The 12,389-nt window shown below is 44.3% G+C and overlaps 1 protein-coding gene across 2 annotated transcripts; it reads left to right on the forward strand.

Annotated features, from left to right (window-relative positions):
- The first annotated feature begins 4,616 nt into the window (after positions 1-4,616).
- Positions 4,617-11,961, forward strand: NUDT2 (nudix hydrolase 2). 2 transcript variants are annotated; one of them, XM_030467787.1, is made up of 4 exons: positions 4,617-4,654; positions 5,352-5,405; positions 6,928-7,073; positions 11,013-11,961. In XM_030467787.1, exons 3-4 carry the CDS (start codon positions 6,941-6,943, stop codon positions 11,324-11,326), a joined length of 447 nt encoding a protein of 148 aa, XP_030323647.1. In that variant the 5' UTR covers positions 4,617-4,654; positions 5,352-5,405; positions 6,928-6,940; the 3' UTR covers positions 11,327-11,961. The 2 variants fall into 2 exon arrangements, with proteins under 2 accessions (XP_030323647.1, XP_030323648.1); XM_030467788.1 differs by lacking the exon at positions 4,617-4,654 and adding an exon at positions 4,769-4,793.
- Positions 11,962-12,389: the final 428 nt, after the last annotated feature.

A 12,389-nucleotide genomic window follows, 5' to 3' on the forward strand; every position in this document is an offset into this window, starting at 1 on the left:
AGAAGACAGGTAAAAATTACTTAGTCTAAGCTGTGTTTGCCAACTTCTCTAAGATAATTTTCTACAGGAACGGTGGACTTTGTTTAAAGAAGGGTTATGTTTTTGAAAAAAAAGCTAGTATACATTAGGTAGCTTAAAATACAAAGCTCTTATAGGTCCTGTGCAACTGTCTGTAGGCACTGCCATAGGAAATTTATTCTGTTTGATGAAAGAAGCAGCTAGAACACAAAGCCAAGACATCAAAGTGTTGAGTATCTGTTAAAGGTGAAGACAACACATCAAATCTCTTTTGTCTGTTCTCACTCTATAGCCTACATTACACCTACATCTGGACATATGCTTAAGTTAAATACAGTGGACAAACACCAGTGCAAGAAGTAATTTGCTGTTAACCTGTTTGAATTATAATGCTGGACAAAGGAAAGAGAAGAGAGGGCAAGAAGTTATGAAAATATGGAAAAAACAAGTAATGTAGGCTTTGTAAAACATACAAGAGGGTGAGTACTGACACATGTGAGCAGCTCTGCACAGCTTATGGGCTAAGGGTTTGTGCCATACGAAAGCAGCTACGTGGCTTCTTAATGAGAGATGGTCTGGGAAGTAACATAACTGCTTCTGCTTCCCCAGATACAATAAATTGTGCTGGATCTAAGTGGTTTCAGGAGATAACCCCACCCCAGATAACTGAACATTGATTAATAAAGGAGTGAAAAAATTAAGCAGTTGTCATGGTAATGGTTTCCACCATTTCTGATAACTTTAAAACCCAAGAGCAGACAATTTTCTCAAATATTTGGTCTGGTTCATACCTGAAGAAATTCAGGGGGAATGGCAATTGTCACTGAAACCTCTCTGTCCTTTCAGTTGGCAAGTCTGGTTCTGTCCTCCTTACATTCACCCTCTAGATATTTTATTAGGTGCTTTAGTTTGTCCAACACTGCAGAGTTCTTTATGTCTGAAGGAACTGTTTCTAAAACAGACATACAATTCTTCAAAATAAATTCGCTTTGTAAAGGTGTAACAGGAGTATTGCTAGGTTTTCAAGAATCCTATATTGTTAAAGATAATGCCATCTTCTGGCCAAAAAAAGAGATACAATAAATAACAGCCAGAATTGCCAGCATTCTCTCAGTTACTGTCAAATGTAATTTTGCTTGTTCACCTGAGAGAACACTGTCCTGGGGCAGAAAAAGATAACATTCCAGCAGTTCCATATCAGAACCTAGGCCTTACTCTCTGCAAAGCTGGGGGGTGCTTCACTAAAAAGAAGACTGAGACAAAAGCTTAAGACCTCTTAAAATAGTCAGATATAAAATATTTTGAGAAAAAGGTGAGTCAGTATGGAGGCAGAAGTCTCCATGACCATCTATGACATGGTCTCAGGGCTAAGAAGAACTTTTCACTTAATTCCTATTGCAACATCTCTTGTAATTCTTCAGCTGTTCAGTGGTTGCCCTTCTCATTGCAGCTGGGAGAGGAGACTCAGCTTCCCTTTGGAATTTTTCCCTTCTGCTCACACAAGGGACCTGCTTTGCCACTGGCAAGAAGATGCAGATCAGTGGAACAGTGAAGTCAGCAAAGTCTGAAGTGGCTTTTACTCACTAGAAGGCAAGGAGCAAGGGACCAGTACCACCAGTTAATGGTGCTACTACTGCTGGAATGTGTGAGATGTCTGAACAGGGGGCCTGGCACATGACAAACTAGAGTGCTCTGTGATTTATATCTTAGGCACAGAAGTTTTTCAGGGATCTTAAAAGGCTGCCAGATGCTGGTAATGGATAAGTATTTATTCTGAAGTAGAATTAGAACTTTATATTAAGGGACTGGCTCAAAGCACAGAATAAGATCACAGCACTATTCCTCTGAGTAACAGAAGGTTTTTAAAGGTCATAAATCTTGTAAAAACAGAAAAGTAAAGCTTTAACAGTAGAAATTAGTGGTTTTGTTTTATGTATTCTGAGAGAAATTAACTTACCACAGAATTATGCTCTAGGAGCAGATCCTCCATTTTAAAATGTTTTACAGAGATCTTTTCATTCTCAGGGCACTTTCAAAGTGGAGAAAAGGCTGGGCTTCAGTGATACTCAGCAAGCACCAGTCACTGCATGAAATAAATCACATAAAATCCCTACATAGACTATTTTAAGAATAAAGCAGCCTTAGACCTCTATATCTTGATCCCTATTAACCTCTGATATATTAAAGATCTCTGTGCTCTATTTACTTGAATAACACACATGCTGTGTTATCCCACTGTAGCTCACTCATATTTGCCTGACAATTTTACTTGACTTCCACGGATAATTCTGAGTGTCAGCACTGAGACATGACACAAGTATCACTATATCCACATTTTAAACTAGAAAAATTAAGTCATGGCAATGTGAAGAGATCTTAAGTGGCATTCCTACAAATGCAAACCAACGCAACTACCCATCTAATCCTGCAAATGACTGCTATATAAGAATTCTGAACCACAAACTCTAGTCTGATCAATAATTTTATTAGGCAAAATTTCAAAGGCATCTGATAAAAGTAGTAATTGTTAATATGTGTACAAAACCTAAAGAGCCTCTTGCTTTCCTGCCTGTGGCTTTGTATTATGTAAATAATTTTGCTCTACAAGTGCCTTATAAAACAGGGAAGTTAAGAGCACACAAAATTTGTAAACACATGTACTAAGCAGGTAGGTTTTCTCTCCAGAACCCAACTATAAGTGTATTGCACTCGTTACTTGTAACCACGTTATCCCAAGCAAGACTTCAGCAAAGGCTCTGTCAAAGTATTTGCTGTTTTTTGAAATACAAAAGCAGAAGACCAGAACAAGATTTACTAACTCATGTCACAAGTAATCCATCTTTATTTCTTACTCATCTAACATTAAGCTCTTTTTTAACTGTGATCCAAAGCCAAATCTGATTTAGACGTCCAGAAGTGAATGGCTAATTTGTTTTTCCAGAGCACCACACAAAAAGCTTTAGCTTTAATCACTCTGACCTCATTCCTTGGACATGAGGGTATTCCTGGGAAGAAAGGGGTCAGGGTGTGGCTGCAGTTTATTATAAACCTGAGCTCCATAATGATAGATAATCTGTACTGTAACATGAATTCATAATTTTATTTTAATGCAGTAGGTAGGGAACTGTGAAACAATGCCTGGTGTTGCAGCATATCCCTCTGTAAGATCACAGGATTATTCCACACAAATCCCTGCACCCATCCACATTATGGCATTAAGCATTCTGTTGCTCACTGAAACAAGTGCTGTAGCAGCCTGCTTCAAAGACAGAGGAAAAAAAAGCCAAATACTAGCAATAGATAACCACTTATAGTCATGGTAAAGAAAAAATAAATTGGGATGGAGGGAATAGTTTTGATGTTAGCTGACAACAATCTTAAGAGTTTGGCCCTTGATGCAGGTCTCCTGACTGCAACACTCCTATTGCCCTGACAATAATTGACACAGAACTGGTTACTAAAACTACACTTCATTGTTTGAAACTGACTTAAAAACCAGAAGTAAATGCTGGGGTATTTCTTTTTTTAATATTTTTTTTTTTCATTTGGCAAGAGACTGCTTTTTTTATAACCATCCCTTCACACTAAGTATAGTCTGGTGATCTCAGCCAGAGAGACTTCATCCTACAGCTGATCCCCGACAACTGCTTAAAACAACAGCTGCAGGGGAATGGGAAGTGTCTAATATTCAGCCACAAGGTAAGAAAATAATCTACCAGTTATCTTGGGATGCTGATTATTTGAAAATTGTGCCCGAGCTTTTCCTGTCACTAAGTGTTACCAAATGGCTTTCAGCATCTATTTTGTGCTTGGATATATATATATATATAAAAAAAATGCTGTGCAGCTGGAACTACACACTGTGACTCCAGGGGGACACGGTCATTGATTTTAGTCCCATTAGAATTTATAGTCTCCCTCTCTGAATTTAGCCACAGACTGAGGGACTTCGTAGCTTCACCCCCTGGAAAACGGGGTGCCGGGGAGAGACAGGGGCCTCGCACTCAGACACCTGCAAAGCTCCTCCACCCCACCCTCTGCGGGCTCCCCTCTGTCCGCTGTTCCACCTTTTTTCCTCTCAACCCCGCACACCTCGGAGACAAGCGGGTCCCAGAATAGGAGCGGGTGGGGGAGAGAGTAGACCGCGCCGCGGCCCAGAGCTCCGCGTCGGAACAGGGCTGAGGAAAGCCGCGGCATTGCCCCAACACCCTATGAGGGTGCTGGCCACCGGGACAACTCACCTCCTCCCTCCCTCGGTGTGACCGTCCCCTTCCCCTCACGGCCGGCGTGTCCCCCCCCCCCCCCCCCCTTCCCTCCCCCCTTCCCGCAGCCACTCAACAACCCCGACTAGGCCGCGTCTCCATAGCGACGGCGCTTTCCCCGCTTCAAACACTCGCGCGCAGCCTCGAGCCCGCGGCCAGCCAATAGGGGCGAAGGAAGGGGCGGGGAGGAGCCAATCCCGGGTCCCCACCGCCCGGAGGGGGCGGAGCCAAGAAGGGGGGGACGGGAAGAGAGGGGAGGAGCTACCGCCGGGTTTGTGTTTTTTATTTTTTTAACATTGTCCCGCTGTGATTGGCTGAGGCTGCCTTCAGTCATGTGCCTACGCCCCGCCCACTCCCGCGGCCCGGAAGTGAAGGTGAGGGCGGGGGGTCGGGAGCTGCCGGTGCCCCCTGAGCCTCCGCCCCGCTGCCATGGCAACAACCGGGGTCGTGATGGGGGGGGGGGGGGGGTTCTGCCTCCAGACCTGGGTCCCCGCCTCAGCCCGGGACGTGGGGGTCTGCATGCTGGGGTGCCCCGGGGTCACTCCTGGGGGCGGCAGGGAGAGGAGCGGCGGCGTCTCGGGGTGGTTGGGGTCCCTGGCTGGTCGGGGTGGGGGGTGAGGGGGTGTCCCTGGGTTGTGGGCCTTCGGAGAGGTTTGTTCTTCCACGCTCCGCGCGTTTCTCGGAGCTCCCGGGAGGTGGAGCTGGTTCCCCGCCTCGGGCCTCCTGTGTTCCGGATCAGCCAGGGGCGGTACCTGTGCTGGGGGCAGCTTGGGTGGGTGGGTTATCCTCGGGTCAGGGACTAGTTGAGAAGTTAACTAAGTGTTAACTAAGTTGAGGGGTTAACTGAGTGAGCTGAGCGGCCTCACGGCGTTTGGGTGTTGGTGAGGGACTCGGTGCCGAGTCTGGTGACTTCGGGGTCTCACTGGGCACGCCGGGGAGAGGCAGCGTTGTGTAAGTTTATTACTGACTGGAAGGTGCTGGCTTGTCAAAATGCAGAATTCTGCTGGGAACTCTGAATTGCTGGAGTCTTTCACACGGATTTCTCATGTTGCTGTTTTTTCCTCTGCATAGGACCCGTTGTCCTGGCTGCGTTGATTATTGATTGCAATATTAATCACTTAAGAGGTGTGTTCCTTTCTGTTTATATCGAATTAGTACTTAACATCTGTGCCAGGAAACTTAGTTTTGTGTAACAGCATCACTTAAAGCCCAGACAGCAGAGAGCCTGTCCTTTGGCATTCATTTTCAAAGAATGCTTTCAGTTGGAAGGGACCTTAAAGATCATCGAGTTCCAACACCTCTGTAACACCTCCCACCAGACCAGGTTGCTCCAAGCCCCATCCAGCTTGGCCTTGAACACTTCCAGGGATGTGGCAGGCACAGCTTTCCTGGACAGGCTGGGCCAGTGTCTCACCAGCCTCACAAGAGTTTGTTCCTAATAGCCAATCTAAATCTCCCCTCTTTCAGTCTGAAACCATTCCCCCATATCCTATCTTTCCATTCCTGTAAACAGTTACATCCCCCACCCCCCACATTCCTGTAGCCCCTATGAGGTACTGAAAGGCTGTTGTATTTTTTCAGTTCTGCCACTGGCATCTTGAGGACTTCTTTGCTGCATGGGATATGTCTTGGGCAATTATTTCTGTATCCCTCTTCTAGTAATGTTGAGGTGCTGTCTTTGGACAGACTTTTCATTTTTGAAATGGAGAAGGTTCAGAGTGTTACTCATTGGCTTTCCTTCTGAGTTTTTTTTTCCCTGTGGTGTGGTTTGTAATATGTCAGAAGGAAAGAAATACTATGCAAGTCATATTCCATGCTGCTTGCTAATTTTTTTAAAAAAGCTTTTGTATAGGTTCCTGCTTGCTTCTTTTAAAAGGAAAGGATGCAATTTTTTTTATTATTCAAAGATAGTTAATAAGGTGCACTTTAATTCATAGAATCATAGAATTGGCTGGGTTGGAAGGGACCTCAGAGATCATCAAGTCCAGCCCTTGAACCACTACTGCTGCAGTTCCCAGCCCATGGCACTGAGTGCCACATCCAGTCTCTTTTGTAATATCTCCAGACACGGAGAATCCACTACTTCCCTGGGCAGCCCATTCCAATGGCTGATCACTCTCTCCGTAAAGAAATTCTTTCTAATATCCAACCTAAACCTCCCCTGGCACAACTTAAGACCGTGCCCTCTTGTCTTGTTGAAAGTTGTCTGGGAAAAAAGACCAACCCCCACCTGTCTTCAACCTCCTTTCAGGGAGTTGTAGAGAGTGATGAGGTCTCCCCTGAGCCTCCTCTTCTTCAGGCTGAACAGCCCCAGCTCCCTCAGCCTCTCCTCATAGGATATTTGCTTAAGTCCCTTCACCAGCCTGGTTGCCCTCCTTTGGACCTGCTCCAGGACCTCGGTATCCTTCCTAAACTGGGGGGCCCAGAACTGGACACAGGACTTGAGGTGTGGCCTCACCAGTGCTGAGTACAGGGGCAGAATCACTTCCTTGGTAATTCTGTAGTAACTACAAAGGCATGAGGGAGGGATGACTTTTACCCCATGCTGAGATCTATTTCCTGGCTAGATACCACTGGTTTGTTTGAGATCTGTGTTGTATGTTGCTCCTGCTTTATTCTCTCTGCTCTTTCATTGTTCTCTGTGCAGTTAACAGAGGGACATGGCTGTGAGAGCTTGTGGCTTGATCATCTACAGGAGGCTGCAGTCAGCACCATCTTCTAAGGTCACTGACTGCATTGAATACCTCCTCCTTCAGACATCCTATGGAACCCATCACTGGACCCCACCCAAAGGTGATGTTTGTTCTGATAACACTCCTCAGGGCTGTTTGTGTGGGGAGTGAGGGAGTTTACAGACACATCTGTGGCTGAATGCTTCTCAGGTCAGGTTTGTAAGGCACCTCATGGGTTGACAATAGGTGCAGGTTATGCTGTTTGTGCAGCAGAGTGGGGCTGAAATTCTTGGCAAGCTGAGGCTGTATGAACTCTTGGGCATGGCTGATTTGGGCAGGTCACCTGCTCCTGCTCCTCAGGTGTCTGGTGCTGCTGGCAGACCTGGAGCAGACAGCTGAAGTGATAGTATCATATGGTATCATAAAATGCTTTGGGTTGGAAGGGACATTAAAGATCATCCAGTTCCAACCTCCCCTGCATGGGTGGGTGCACCTCCCACTAGACCAGTGGGAAGAACTGCTCCAAGCCCCATCTAACCCAGCTTTGAACAGTTCCAGGGCAAGTAATTGGGTAGCTAGAGAAATTTTTATTACTTTCTTGTTTGGGTTTGACCCTCTGCCAGTTACTGATGTTCCAGTACGTGGTTGTTAAGCCCATGTGCAGTCAGTAGGGTCACATTTTGCCACGAAGCATTGGGAAGCAACACTGAAATCCATGATAATTTACTTTAAAAAACCTTTCTGAGAGGATGTATGAGTTTCTTTGAGTTCAAGAGATCCTTGGTGAAGACCACATACCTCATGCAGCAGAGATGTTGGGGACAATAAAGAGAAGTAGCCTTGTTAGCTGTTTTCACCTAAACCATCCTCACTCGTTAATAAAGTTGCAAAGGAGAAGACAAGTCTGCTTCCCCGAGGCTGAGTAACACCTTGTTTATAAATATAGAGACAGTAATAGTAGTAATAGTTCACTAATGGTAGCTGCAGTCCTGGTATCAGGGAAAGCCTCAGTACAGAAATACTCCAGGTTACTTCTAGATCTCCTTAAATACTTCTTTTTACCCTCTAAAATTTTTTCCTGCTAGTTGCTAGTTTTTGTTTTGTTAAAAGCAGAGCTCTTAAAGCAGAGTGCTGGAACACTTTGTAAAGAGAAATTCACAATTTTTTTTTTTTTTTAAAGCTTGTAACAGTATCAACTATGCTATCCTATTAAGGGAAAGGACAAAACTTTCCAAAACTCTGCCTTTGTACACTTCACCAAAAGCCTAAGGGAGTACAGATTGCAACCTAATGGAAAGATAAAAAACATGTGCTTGTCTGTGACTGGTTGTTACAGGAGGAGCAGCCCATGTGGAAATGCTCACTGGGAACACATAAATTCTGCACAAGAGATTAAAATGATTCCTTGGCATTTCAGTAGGGAGTGAAATGACTCACAGGCACACGTGTCACACTCAAAATCATTAAATTATCAAATGGTTTGGCCCCATCCAACCTGGCCTTGAACACTTCCAGGGATGGGGCATCCACAACTTCCCTGGGCAACCTGTGCCCGTGTCTCACCACTTCTGTAGTAAATAATTTCTTCCTAGTGTCTAACCTAAATCCCTTGTCTTTGTCTTTCAGTTCAGAACCATTCCCCCTCACCCTATCACTCCATGCCCTTATGAAAACTCCCTCTCCAACTTTTCTGTAGCCCCTTCAGCTACTGTAAGGTGCTCCAAGGTCTGTCCACACTCTTCTCCAGGCTGAACAACCTCAACTCCCTCAGCCTGTCTCCACAGGAGAGGTGCTCCAGCCCCTTCTTTCTGTGCAGAGGACTCAGGAGCTGGACACAATGTTCTGGCTGGGTCCTCAACAGAGCAGAGTGGCAGAAGCACCTCCCTCAGTGTATTGTTCAAGGTTTTATAGTTCAAAAGCCACAATCTGCTGGCAGCCTTTTACATTATTTTGGTGTGGTTTGGGGAGTATTTAATGTAGGGAAGCTGTTGCATTGTATATTCTATGCCATATGAGTGGTCTTCAAAGGCATCCTCAGGTTGTGTGGTGCAGTAACATAACTTGTATATGATGCGGACATAGATTTAATGTGACAGGAGACAGAATGAGAAGCTGTAATCATCTGTACAAGAGCACACAAAAGCAGTGTACAGCTACAGTTCTACATTGGCATTTTAAAAGTTCCCTAAGCACAAGCCTTATGTCATAAAACTGGACTTGCTTGGATCCCCTTACGTGAGCTTCATTAGCATGATCTCTGCTGCTAGAACTGTGATGGGACACCAGGCAAGGCTGAGAGGACAAGGCTGTCCTCCTCAACTTGCTGCAATAATGCAGGAGGACCTGGAAGCTGTGGTGTGGGGTACTGCCAGCAGTTCTTTTCCCTGTCATTAGGCAAACTGCATTGGAGAACATTGTAAACCTACTGAACTTAAACTTCAGGTTATAAAGAGCAGGGTGAGGTGATGGCCCTTCACTCTGCTGGAAAGCATGAGGTTGCACTGATGCCCTTTGAGTTGAAACAATCTTAGCCTTTCAGCTTTGTTGCTGCCTCAGTGCACGGCACATTTGATGTCTACAGATCAGGATTATCATCAAAAATAGTGTTTGCTTAGTGTTCATGGGTACTCTGTGGATACTTGCTGTGGGTATTGTAAATGTAATCCAGCTGTTCAAGGCCAGCTGGGTTCTGCTTCTCAACTGTTCATAAATGTCCCAGCAATGGAAACACAGATGATGTCAAAAAGAAGAAAGCAGCCTGGTGTGCAGTGCTGACACAGAAGGGGAAAGTGTTTGTAGTTAAAGCCTCGGTGTATTTGATCTTAAGTATCAGAGATGTCAAATATAACATCAGATACTCTTTTTCTGCACAGTTGCTGCTTGAAATAGAAATATATTTTACATTTGAAATGATGTCATGTTGTAAGGGGTGGTTAAGCTTCTAATATGCAAGGAGGTGAGCAAGACCTGTTGGGAAAGTAAAATGAGTTTCCCCACATACCCTGGTTCTAGTAGAAGTGTGGCTTCATGTACCTGTGACTTGAGGAAAGATGAATGTGTGTGATGAAATTCTGGCTATTTGCAGCCAGCTGTGTAGAAAGTGGATTGACACTAGGGGCAGAGTAAAGCTTAACTTTTTTTCCTCTTGAAGTCTCCCAGCTCCTGCTGTGTTGCTTTTTTGAGAACTTGCTTGGCTTGTTCTATTTATGTTCTGGTCTAGAGCTTTCATGAGAAAACCAAATCTAACATTTCTCAACAAAACTACAAGCAGCTGGGGATATGTTATATTTATCTGTTGTTTGTAGTGGCACCTCTCATTCTGAGCAATGTAAAATAAATGATGTGTCATAGAAGAACTACACAGCTGGTGAAAGGGCTGGCTTTTAGTCTTACTGCTTTTCAGACAGGAGTATGGGAGAGAAACAAAAGCACCTCTAACTGCTTATCTGGAACCCACCTTTTAAATGGTGCTTGTTAGTGCCTGGTCTGCTTGTTTCTGAGCTGCTTTTTGCAGAACTGAGCTGTGGGAGGAAAGGGTTGAGACAGGACTAAGACTCTTGTAGGTAAGCAGTCTTTCCTGTAGCTGGGTAAAGGAGAACATTCACGAGGTGCTCAGTCCTCAGTAAGATCTGAGGAGGAACATTCTGGAAGCATTGAGAGTTGGGTTGGATGGGGATCTGAGCAACCTGATCTAATTGAAGATGGCTTATTGCGGAGGGGTTGGAGGAGATGATCTTATGAGGCCCTTTCCAACCCAAACTATTCTCTGATTATGGGGGCAGAGTGTTGCAGAAGAGGGGAGGAAGACTGGGAAGAAAAGATACCTAGTGCTAACAGACCACTGGGAGTTCCAGAAGGTGTGCTGGTTGATCCTAAAAGCCACAAGACAAAGACAAATCAAGACACTAGAGCTGGAAAAGCAGCCTCTTCAGTTTCTGTGTGATTCTGTGCCGTCTACTGTGTACTCACATCTCTGTCTTCTCACGTGTCCTAGTTGTCAACTGAGTAAACAAAATCTGAGTTTTCTCCTCAGGGACTTACTTTTTCACCTTCTTGACAGGCCATGTGGACCCAGGAGAGGATGACCTGCAGACAGCCCTACGAGAAACAGAGGAGGAGGCTGGTCTTCAGGCCAGTCAGCTCACTCTCATAGAGGGCTACAGGAAAGAACTACACTATCCTGTCCATGGCAAACCTAAGACTGTAGTTTACTGGCTGGCAGAAATGAAGGACTGTAACACAGAAATCAAGCTTTCGGAGGAGCACCAAGCTTTCCAGTGGCTGAAGCTGGAGGATGCTTGCAAATTTGCTGAATATGAAGACATGCAAGCTATGCTGAAGGAAGTGCATCAGTTTCTCTGCTCCAAAGAATAAATGCTTTTGAGAGGAATAAGGGGAATTTTTGAAGAAATATGTCCTGCTTATATTTCTGTGTTTTTTTTCTGAACCAGAAGAAAACATAACTGCAGAAAGATAAATTTCTTTATTAAATCTCTACAAATTCAGTGAAGAGCTTTTAAAGAGCTTCTGCTCCTGTATCCCCTAACTAACAGAAGTGTGGTCTGATTGAGCCATGAGTTGTCTGGACTGAAGCTCACAGCTAACAAAAACTTCCTCTGTCCCTGTCTCCATTTTTTTTCCCATTTTTTTGCCCCTTGAATTGCTGAGCAACCACAGGTCTTTTTGAAAAATCAAACACTTGGTATTTCTTAACTTGCTGGTGTAGAGCTGTGGAGTTGAAAAAATGAGTGGAGATTTTTAGTAACAAAATCTTCACTGCAAAGATTTTTTTTTTTTTTTTTTTTTTGTTACTGCAGAGTTGCACCTTGCATTTCAAATGGGGAGGCAGTAGTTCTGTTCCCAGCTCCTCCACTGATATGATGTGAGAGCTTGTCAGATCATTTCAAGTCTTGTTTGTTTGGATCATGAATTCCTGTACATCACTAATGTACTGTTATGAAAACTTTTTCCATCCAAAGAGTAAACAGTTATAGCATTTAAATCATAAACTTGAAGTTGTTCTTTCTTTTCATTCTTTAACAAGTGCCTTGGCCATCCATTGTTTGGTGGGTTGGGAAAGAGAAATCTGTCTGCCTAATATAGCATTTTCTGCATGGAATATCTCAGGTAATATGCATTATTTTGTTGTTGGCACTGGTGGAAGCTGAGATTGTTAGCACTCTGTGTGATGGTGCATGTTCAGGTCCCTAATAATGGGTCATATTTTTTTTTAATGTTTTGGTACATAAATACCAAAGAAGCATGATGGCACTAATAATAGTTTCAGGTGTGGATTGAGATTTTCTGAATCCCGGGGAACTTTCAGGGACAGCAAATGTCCTTTCTTCCCTGTGTCTGCTGTAGCCTTTGCTGCTTAGGCACTGGGACCTCACAAACCAAGTAAGTGTATGGGAAAGTGGATTCTTTCCCTTTATCT

Source organism: Calypte anna, chromosome Z (assembly GCF_003957555.1).
Source record: "Calypte anna isolate BGI_N300 chromosome Z, bCalAnn1_v1.p, whole genome shotgun sequence".
NCBI classification, from domain to species: Eukaryota; Metazoa; Chordata; class Aves; order Apodiformes; family Trochilidae; genus Calypte; species Calypte anna.

Bases quoted from the DNA above. Each gene is read 5' to 3' on its own strand.
- NUDT2 (XM_030467787.1), top strand. From the start codon at position 6,941: ATGGCTGTGAGAGCTTGTGGCTTGATCATCTACAGGAGGCTGCAGTCA. The intron at 7,074-11,012 runs GTGATGTTTGTT...CCTTCTTGACAG, and splicing joins TCACTGGACCCCACCCAAAG to GCCATGTGGACCCAGGAGAG.